This window comes from Haliotis cracherodii, unplaced genomic scaffold (genome assembly GCF_022045235.1).
Source record: "Haliotis cracherodii isolate W230 unplaced genomic scaffold, xgHalCrac1.p SCAF_36, whole genome shotgun sequence".
Lineage (NCBI taxonomy): Eukaryota > Metazoa > Mollusca > Gastropoda > Lepetellida > Haliotidae > Haliotis > Haliotis cracherodii.
In genome coordinates this window covers 385001-396051 of record NW_027266293.1, presented here as the reverse complement: position 1 = coordinate 396051, position 11051 = coordinate 385001, and the positions used below count along the sequence as shown (strand labels likewise).

Sequence of the window (11051 nt, the reverse complement as noted above, 5' to 3'; positions counted from 1 at the left end):
TAATAAAGAAGTTGCTTGATAAGGGTGTTAGAACCTACACTGAAACGTCACTCCTATTTGTAATAAAGAAGTTGCTTGATAAGGGTGTTAGAACCTACACCGAAATGTCGCTCCTAATTGAAATAAAGAAGTTGCTTGATAAGGGTGTTAGAACCTACACCAAAATGTCGCTCCTAATTGTAATAAAGAAGTTGCTTGATATGGGTGTTAGAACCTACACCAAAATGTCGCTCCTAATTGTAATAAAGAAGTTGCTTGATAATCGTTTTGGAACCTACACCGAAACGTCGCTCTTAATTGTAATAAAGAAGTTGTTCATCCATATATCTGATCCTTACTTAGTACTCCAACTTCTAAATGCCTCTCAAAGAAGTTAATACATCCCTGTCGTAATCAAAGGTGCTGTGTTTATCCGACTCATTACACGGCCATGCTAAAGACTCCCCTGATGACAACACAGTGATCTTAATAAACCTATTCATTGGGATCTCTATTAAGTAAGAGAGTTCTTTCTATAGGCATTAAAACCTATTGTGAGGTTTTACTTTCAAAGTAAAACCTATTAAGAGGTTTTACTTTCAAAGTAAAACCTATTATGGGGTTATATTTTCGTTCTGGAGGTTTTACTTTGAATGTAAAACCTCAAATACCAGGTTTAACCAAGTAACTGAAAAAATGACTACAAGTAGCAATTCAAAATTTTAATTCAATTTAAAATTGAATGTCATTTGTACAGTGAATGAAGACTGGGTAACAAAATGAATCTTTCCACTTCAGAGTCTCTGGTGAAAGGACAGCACTTATCAATGCTGCACAATTTGCACGTGAAGTAACTGCTAGTCGTTACGTCACAACTACCTCTTCGTAACAGTTGGATTGTTTCAAGTCGTAAATCTTGTAAAGCAAAAGACACCTTTTAAATTTGCGAATTTTCGTTTTGAAAAGTTTAAAAGAAGTGGAATATTGCAACACAAACATTTAGAGACCGAAGATTTCACTTTCATTTAAAAGTAAGTATTTTAGTTGTGTTTTGTTGTTTTGTTGTTGACACATCCAAGTGCTCTTGACCGCCTGGCAAGTCAGCGAATTTCACGTGCAAGTTATGATATCACGTCTTCAAGGAAGCGCTATAATGAAGCGCCTCATTTATAGATGCTCGTTCTAACATTTAATCAATTTAGACGGTTTATAAGTATGGAACAACACTTTCCCTCGGTTTTGGTAGACGGGGCATGCCCTGGGGGTCGAGAAAAACCGCGGGGGCTTCGCCACCTTGGTTTTTCCCTCTCCCCAGGGCATGCTCTGTCTACCAAAACCTCGTGAGCGTGTTGTCTCCAATCCATAATCTGTCTGACAAACTGATTGACATTGCCATAACACACCAGACAATTCTGTATTGAACCCATTCAGTCCAAACATAAAAATCACCACCAGCTGTTTGATTTGAAGATATGTGAATGCTTGATGATTACAAGTACACAGACATCCTTAACACTTCGCAGACGATTCTCTGGAGCACTCTTGTTCACAACACAGTGATCATAATCTGTCTAACAAATTGATTGACGTTGCCATAACGTACCAGACAATTCATTATTGAACCATTCAGTCAATACCATTAATATCAAAACCAGCTGTTTGATTTGATGATTCGTATATGAATCCTTGACGCTGGGTTGTTAAACAATCTGCATCTTTGCAGGGTTCTATGAGGTTTATATAGGGATTTGCTTTTAATTCAATTTTCCGATCATACACTCCCCCGGTAAGGGGGTTGGGGTCTCTGTTAATCATGTAGTCAGCTGCTGGCCTATGACAACAGATCGTTACCGAGGCACGTGCTTGCAGACACATGTTACTCTCGGAACTACAGCATTGAACTACATTGATATCATCATTTTACAATGGTACGGAGAATTTCGATAAAGGGTTGCATGGCATTCCTGATATCTCTTTCTGTTCTCCATGTCGTAACAAATATCGGACTATGGGTCGTGCTTACAGATACGAGGATACGCCAACACTCTTCCAGATTACACGCCAATGCAAGTGGCATAAAGACAACTGCGAGAGTCTCCACTTTATATCCAGCGAAATATGACACCGAGTTCCTTCTCCATAACAGGGATGCTTGTCTTAACAGGACGAACATCTCGCTGTTGTTTGTGGTGAACAGTGCACCAGGTCACTTTAAACACAGGCAGATACTCAGGACGACATTCGCGAACGGATTGTTCTTCTTGCCTCACGTCGTGAAGGCGGTTTTCTTGATAGGACGTGTAACTAACAGTACTGTAGCGAGGAAGATAGTTTCGGAGTTCGCCGAACACAAGGACTTAGTTCAGGGGGATTTCATCGACGACTACCGCAATTTGACTCTGAAAATTTCAATGGGGTTGAAGTGGGTGTCACTGTACTGCCGGAATGTGGAACTAATTGGTAAAATTGATGATGATACGTTTGTTAATACACACCAACTTCTGGCTATTGAACAGGACATCCGCGCACGGGATCTTATTTACTGCGACATCGCAACTGAGTCTGTCGGGAAGATTTGGCGAATTAAGTCGAAGTGGGCTGTCGATGTGGACGTGTTCAAATTCTACCGTTATTTCCCGTGGACGTACTGTGGAGGGTACGCTGTGTTCATCCCCGGAAAACTTATTCCCAATTTGTATAAAGCGTCTCTCATATCCCCCTTTATTTGGATTGATGACGTGTACTTTACTGGAACCGTCGTGTCGCGTCTGGACAATGCTCGTCACCACCAGGGGGCGTTCGTGAGAAGTGATTTTAAAATGCAGCCAAAAAAGGGGCTGGAATGTTTTCGAAAACCTGACTGTCATGTATTAGCAACGACTGTAGACATTGATTACATTCCTGAGTTTTGGCGACTTGTACGTGGAGTTTGGACGATGAAATAAAACCATCTGGTAAAATACACGTATGATTGAAGCGTCTGCATCAGAATGAAGGTAGGGAACACTTAATAGTCTGTTGAATAATAGGGCTGGGACGTGTCCAAATGTATTACCCGGGTACCCACACCCCTATTACCCGATCCTACCCGGGTACCCGCTGTAGGTCTCAAGAGATAGGTACAAAATGTCCGATTGGGAATAGTTTGACAGTAGCCCTGGCAGAATGTATTCAGATACACGCATAAAACGATGTGGTCAAGTCAGAAGGAACGTGTTCATAGTCATGAAGAAATGCGAACATGAGAGACTTAAAATCGTCGTTTAACCATGTAGTTATATAGCGAATTTGTGTCATGAAACAATATATCACGTGACAAACCACGGGTCCGGGTCGTCCTGTGGGTACCCGGGTCCTACTCAGTACCCACCCCACCCGAGCACCTGAGTTACCCGTCCCAGCCCTATTAAGACTATTGTCTTTAAAAGACCATGTGTCGCAGTCGCTTAAGTATGGTGGCCCAGAAGGGACATTGCTTTCTCGCTTTCTCGCTCTATCACTTTCTCTTATGACTAACCATAGTCATATGAAAGAATCGGGTGTTTTTTAACTTCTTTTGACCCAATAAAACTCCTAAATAGGGCCATAAATCAATCAAATCATTTATTACGCAGAAATCCGTGGATTGTTATAAAAGCACCTACGTCTGTACTGTTATATTATGTTGAAGTAGATAGTGAGAACATTTCAACATTCCATCCATATGTATAATTTGAAATGTGACTGAAAAAATCGCAGGTCTCTTTTATGTTTAAAACCCACCTCAGCCTCCCCCCACTGCGGTCAGGTTTAACAATTCATGAATGTTGTTTTACGTATATACTTTTTATCGTATAGAAACACATGCGACCCATATCGTGGACAAAAGAGGGAATATTGCTATACCGCGAGAAAGTGATAAAGCGAGAAAGCGATAGAGCGAGAAAGCGATGTCCCCTCTCGGCCACCATACCTAAGCGCCCAATTCGCTGTGCAGTTACGTTACAACCAGAAGGCGCCATAAACCCGGGATAGTTTATATAGCATTTTTTACTTTCTTTACATATTCGGGGCGGTGGGGTAGCCCAGTGGTTAAAGCGTTCGCTCGTCACGCCCAAGACCTGGAGCGGCTTTGTGTGTAGACAATTCACTCAACACCTATTAGCAATATTCCAGCAATATAAGAAGATCCAGGATAGAATAGGTCTTCAGCAACCCATGCTTTCCATAAAAGGCGACTATGCTTGTCGTGAAAGGCGACTAACGGGATCGGATGGTCAGGCTCGCTGACTTGGTTGATGCATGTCATCGTATCCCAATTGCGCATATCGATGCTCATGATATTAATCAATGGATCGTCTGGTCCATACTCGATTATTTACAGACAAGCGTCATATAGCTTGAATATTGCTGAGTGCGGCGTTAAACAACACACAAACAAATCTAAGAAATGCAAATCAAACATGTACAAGCAGAAACACACACATTTCTTCTGGATAGCCTGAGAATGACATCCCAGACTCGATCCACGCCCGAATATAAAACAGCCGGTCTCGTGGTTACCGGTGAGATATATCGGTAGATACTCATGGGAAAAACAAACGCAACATTCAAATAAAATATTTTAGTTATGTCCACGTGCTACACACCGGATATCCGTTATGGATAACACCTGTTGAGAGCAGAAACTGGAAACTGGCTGGTTATCTCCAGGTGAAGGAGACCTGTCAAATAGAAACACGGGCACATCAGGGTGGAAAGATGCACGAATACATGTTATACAGTCCTATATTTTTCAGAATTGACTTCCGTATTATTTTGCGTTTATGGGGGTGTAAACGTAAAGACGGGTGTATATTAGGGCTGGGACGAGTCCAAATTTACTACCCGGGTACCTACCCCCCTATTACCCAACCCTACCCGGGTACCCGCTGTAGGTCTCAAGAAATAGGTACAAAATGTCCGACTGGGAATTTTTATACCATAGCCCTGGCAAAACGTATTTAGATACATCTACTAAACAATCTAGTCATGCATACACTGAAGTTGACTCAAGTTATATCTTTATTCAAAGATATGAAACGTCAGAAGAAATGGGTGCATAGTCAAAAGGAAATGCGAACATTTGTGACTTGTAGTGTAACCATAGAGTTCTAGATACCTTTTGTCATTAAACAATATATCACGTGACTAACCCCGTGTCCGGGTAGTCCTGTGGGTACCTGGGCCCTACTCAGTACCCATCCGACCCGGGTACCCGAGTTACCCGTCCAAACCCCAGTGTACACACGTGTAAATCCGCGTAGCGTTGCAGGTTAACCTTGTAAGCGTGCCAGTTTTAAAAACGTATTGCTCCCCAAAACGCAAAATGAATATATTGAAGTCAAAATACAATAATAACTTTACAGACTGCCTAGTTAATCATTAACACAAACAACATGCAGACATACGAAATCAGTCATATCGTCCCGCCCACTCAACCAATCAGAGAAATACAGTCCGCTAGTAGGCGCGACCTAATCCTTTTTCAGAAAAATTGAATGCAATAATAATTCCTTGGTTACCAAATCAAATGCCAAAGAATAACTTTGGGTTTCCTATTGATATATCGTTAGAGACCACACATTGTTAAATATTTGACATTCCCGTCAAGGGGCGGTCGGGTAGCCTAGTGGTTAAAGCCTTCTCTGGTCACGCCGAAGACCCGGGTTCGATTCCCGACATGGGTAAGGCCTCTCGCCGTGATGTTGCAGTAAACTACGGTTATAACTAACTCGAAGGGACTACTGTTTTGGTTAGTTATAACCGTAGTTCGTTATAAGCATATATACACCCTAACTACAGCAAATAGTCGGGACTAAAAAGTAAGTTCGTTATATCCGTCAGTTCGTTATAAGCGTGTTCGTTATAACCGTAGTTAACTTTATTTGATATCTTTGGATATATTTTCCAGATAAACTTTAAAATATAAACAACTTCAGCTGGAGAGGTTTCAGTTTATATGATTCTACTTATTTTCTCTTATTTAGAATATGAGTAGAGAATATATTGGCAGTTTACAGGTGAGTGACGATATATTAGTGCAAAACACGACCTGTTTCGCTGACTCGGTTGATGCATGTCATCGATCCCAATTGCGTGGATCGATGCTCGTGATGTTAGTCACTGGATTGTTTGGTCCAGACTCGATTATTTACAGACCGCCGTAATATAGCTGGAATATTGCTGAGTGCGGCGTTAAACAACAAACCAACCAACCAACCAACCAACTAATTGCAACTCAAGATTGGACATAACGGATACAGAAATTCCTTCCGTTTGAAAAGGAATTGAACACATACGTAACATTTATCCAAGTAGCACAAATATCAGTATGGGAGTGCATCTATGGTTGTACGTTATCGACTAGACAAATGCTATTATACGACATATGTTGTGTATATGATGTCAATCACTGGATTGTTTGGTCCACCGTCATATAGCTTAGTGCGGCGTTAAACAACAAACAAACAAAATCATATTAGCTCTACCTGTGGTATTTAAACGAATCTCTATGCGGTTCCCCATTAAGCGACTTTAACACTGAGTTGTTGCTACTCAGATCTACGGGTTGTTCTATAGTGTTTTCCTAACAGATCCCGAATCAGATCAGAGTGAGTGAGTGAGTTGGGTTTAACGCTGCTCTTAACAGTATTCCAGTTATATCACAGCGAGTCAGCTTAATGTGGGAGGAAAGCCCGAAGTGATGTAGGTCTCAGACGTTTACCTTTTCGGTGAAACCCACGAGAACGGGTATGGTGCTGACAAACCTAGAAACAAAATCGGGGCGAACCGGGATTCGAACCCACAATCATAGGTCTCTGGCGTACCCAAAAGACGCACATCTGCACAGCGAATTGCGGCGCCTTAAACGACTGGGCCACCCGTGCCCGCTCCCGAATCAGATCATACAACACTAATACCACTGACATACATGAGTTCCGTACATGAGTTCCGCGAAAACTGCATCATATAGCTAGAATACTGCTGAGTGCGCCTCTAAACAACAAACAAAACAAACAGTTGGTATTTACTCATGAAGATCCGACTATATTTGTTTGTTTTACGCCACACTCAGCAATATTCCAGGTATATGACGGCGGTCTGTAAAAAAATCGACAAGACAATCCAGTGATTGACATCATGCCCATTAACCCACGTAATTGGGATACGATGACTTGTCAGCGAGCCTGACCACCTGATCCCGTTAGTCGCCTCTTACGACAAGCATAGTCGCCTCTTACGACAAGCACTTAATTTTGAGCCCCGTGTAGATCCGGGGTAGAATAGGTCTCCAACAACCCATGCTTGCCATACATGGCGACTATGCTGGTTCAGACTTGATTATATACAGACCGCCGTCATACAGCTGGAATATTGCTCAGTGTGGCGTTGAACAACAACAACAACAACAAAATTTAAAAATAATATCCGTTATGACAAGATGACAGGTCTATGAGAAACCAATCTACTGAACAAGTGCTAGTCCACTTTCACACCTGACCAATCTGTTCTGCCAACAGAGCGAAGAAAGTTACCAGCTGTTTACAGCGCAGCCTGTACCGAGTGCAGGAAACGCAGTCAGTATCTATCTGGGTAAGGTGAGGTGAAATGAGGTTTAACGTCGCGTCCAAGATTATTGCACTTATATATAGCGACGTGCATGTACGTGTGTGTATTTGTGTGGCTGCTTGTACTAGTCCGGACTGATGCCGATTTATAGTGCTAGCTCACTGAGATACCATGCCGCAGTTTAACATGAATACCCTACTCAGACATAGTATACTGACACCGAGCCGACCAGTCCTTCTTGTAGCCCCTTAATGCCGAGCGCCAGACAGGGTAACAACAAATACCATCTTTTAACGTCTTTTGGTATGACGCGGTCGGGGATCGAACCCCGGACCTTCCGCTCTCTGGGCGGACGCTCTACCACTAGACCACGGAGGCGGTCTAGTATCTATCTAGATCATCGTTTACTGAATAAGGCCTTGACCATGCTAAACGATAGATTTACCACAGCTTCGGAGAAAATGTCTGGAATACTCCCGAATGTTTTAAATCTTGTCTCTGTTGTCTCTTGTGTTTATTGTCTTTATACGCGTGTCATTGGCAAAACGAGTTCCACGTGGGCCTGCAATTCGCAGTTAATTCTCGAGCTCAAATACTCGCGTACGATTGGTCAGTCAGAGGTTTCAAATCACAAAACCACCTCTGATTGGAATAGCTGATTTGACGACCGTGTCACCACATTCGGGTCTAATATTCAACTTGTCTTTGTTAGACATGCAGGTAACCCAGCCATATATCGAAAATACGTTTATGATATGTTTATCTAGTAAAAATCTGACGCAGATTTCGATTGTACATGTCCACCACGTGTGCGTCCTGGCATAGGATGTTGACATTGATATTATGTTTCATGGAAGCAGCACGAGGTGTCACCGACAACCTTGGTTCATAACGCCCTGCTGACACCAACGCCATGATCAATGAATTTGAACCATCTGCGACAAAGCCACGTATATATTAGTTTGATATTGGACAACAGAGACAGACACAGATATAATCAATGGAGATGATGACTGTATACTTACACGCAAAAGAAACGCAAGTGGTTTTAAGCAACAAACACGGAACAAACACGGAACCATAAGTTGATACGAGTTTTAGCATGTAGTGAAGCCTGCTGGTGTTATCAATATTTTGGGTTGCATTTTGGAAGCCCCGAGTAAAAACGCAACATAAAAAACGAATCGCCAAAACGCACCATTTCAATGAATATGTGGGTATCATGCACCCATTTCTCGCGAAATCGAAAATGCACGAGCTGTCACGAACTGTAGTGAGTATAAAACTGTGGCCGATTCTTGGACCTACCACTCCTTGGTCAACAATGCCACGCCTAGTTCAAAATCAGAGAAACCAGGATATCGGACGTTTGGAAGCTGGAGAGTCTGTCCAAGATGTTGCCCGTCATTTCAAGGTTAACATAGCCAAAATTTACCGTCTCCTGCATCGATACAATGCTATACAATACGATACAACCACAGATGACCTTCCTCGGAGCGGTCGTCCTAGGGTCACCACACCTCGACAAGATCGGCAGATTACCCATCAACACCAGCGACATCCGTTCATAACTGCAAGTGAAAGAGCTCGACAGACCATAGGAACACATAATAGACACTGATCCGACGTCTCCGTTCCAACAAGCTCAGATGTCGCCGACCAGCACGTCGTCCTGTTCTCCAACCACGGCATCGACAAGCACGACTTCAGTGGGCACAGGGTCATCGCAATTGGCGTCATCGTGAGTGGAGTCGTGTCATCTTCTCTGATGAAAGTCGCTTTTGTGTCTCCCATGCAGACGGAAGAGTCAGAATTTGGCATCTTCCCGAGGCAAGAGAGTTAACTGACTTTAAAAGTCCAGTTTCCACCCTTGCCGAACTAGGCTGGAATTACCGGGGTCGATCGTAGTGCCAGCAGTGGCTATTACCAGTTATGTTCCTTCTAAGCTTCTGCTATGGACCAATCAGATCCCACCTCTCGTATCACTTGCGTTTGCTTCACACAAAATGGTGGCGCCCAGTCATGACGATCTGATCAATGATCAAGATCTATATTGTGATAAAACGTGTCTTACGAGTTGGCGGTGCACATGCTTTGCAAATCCTGCAATCGACCAAAATCTGCACGACAGTTTACGAACCGGATTTCGATTTCGGTGCGCGATTTTGATTGGACTATGCATAGACTCGTTAGTCCAGCCAAAATGTAACTCCATAATACCAGCCTAGTTCGGCAAGAGTGGAAACTGGACTTTTATAGTCAGTTAACTCTCTTGCCTCGGGAAGATGGAATTTGGCGGCGTCGAGGTGATCGTTTCGCTGACAGAAACGTTGTGGAAAGGGATCCATGGGGTGGACCTAGCGTCATGATATGGACAGGGATTGGACTTGGACCCATGTGCTTTCTGCATGTTGGTCAAGGTCGGGGACACGGCGTCACTGCTCAGGGGTATATCGACCAAGTGATCAGACCCCACGTTGTTCCATTTTTTGCACAACATCGACAACACATTTTCCAGCAGGACAACGCTCGTTCCCATGTTGCCAGAACTACCATGGCCTTTCTGCAACAACACAACATCCGCGTTCTACCGTGGCCAGCACTGAGCCCTGATCTGAACCCCATCGAACACTTGTGGGATGAGGTTCAAAGGTGTCTGCACAATGGGCGCCCAATCCCTACAACTGCCGATGAACAACGCACAGCTGCTCTGGGTGTGTGTAGGAGGATCCCTAGGGTCTTCACAAATCGTCTGATCCACTCAATGTACAGGAGATGTGTGGCAGTGATCAATGCTAATGGTGGTCACACCAGGTATTGACTGACATTTTGGGTATTGACCCGAAACTGTGTAAGCCCTTAACATTTGAAGAAAAAACAATGATGTCATCTGCCTTTGAATCCATTAAACTGTCTTCAGTAATTTTTTTGTCACTCTTGCCCTGTTAGTATTTCTTGTCTTTACTGTTGAAAATATATAACATGTATACTGCATACACGACTTGCGTTTCTCTTTATGAGTATATTATATCACATTCGAAACGCTTCGCATTTATTAACCCAAGATATGAACCTGTAACTCAACGTTGTCTACTCGTTATTAAGCCATATCTAAAGATTTCGCTTGGAACCAACACTGTATAAATGAAGAAAACTTATCCGGAAATTTTGATTTGAATTGCGCCCGCATGTCTCGTGGTGTAAGGTAATGTCCTTAAATGTTGTATTGTATTATAAATGTTCGGAGTATTCAATGTGTACATTAACAAACGATAAATAAATACAGTAAACTACGTTTATAACGAACACGCTTATAACAAACTAACGGATATAACGAAATGTGTTTTGATCCCGTCCATTTGCTGTATATTTGCTGCATATATGCTGTATATATAATTATAACGAACTACGGTTATAACGAACTAAAATTAGTGGCCCCTTTGAGTTCGATATAACCGCAGTTTATTGTATGTTGTCACTAC

The 11051-nt window shown here is 42.7% G+C and overlaps 2 protein-coding genes across 2 annotated transcripts in view; one reads left to right on the top strand and one right to left on the bottom strand.

Annotated features, from left to right (window-relative positions):
- The first annotated feature begins 1904 nt into the window (after positions 1-1904).
- On the top strand, positions 1905-2924 carry LOC139477798 (lactosylceramide 1,3-N-acetyl-beta-D-glucosaminyltransferase A-like). The gene has a single exon (XM_071260215.1). It carries the CDS (start codon positions 1905-1907, stop codon positions 2922-2924), a length of 1020 nt encoding a protein of 339 aa, XP_071116316.1.
- Positions 2925-4617: 1693 nt separating this feature from the next.
- LOC139477799 (endoglucanase 4-like) overlaps positions 4618-11051 on the bottom strand; it is a 26782-nt gene continuing 20348 nt past the window's right edge. Inside the window, exon 18 of the mRNA XM_071260216.1 lies at positions 4618-4682. Within this exon, the coding sequence (XP_071116317.1) occupies positions 4618-4682 (65 nt within the window). The remainder of the gene's footprint in view (positions 4683-11051) is intronic.

Coding starts and splice junctions, on each gene's coding strand:
- LOC139477798 (XM_071260215.1), top strand. CDS start 1,905: ATGGTACGGAGAATTTCGATAAAGGGTTGCATGGCATTCCTGATATCT.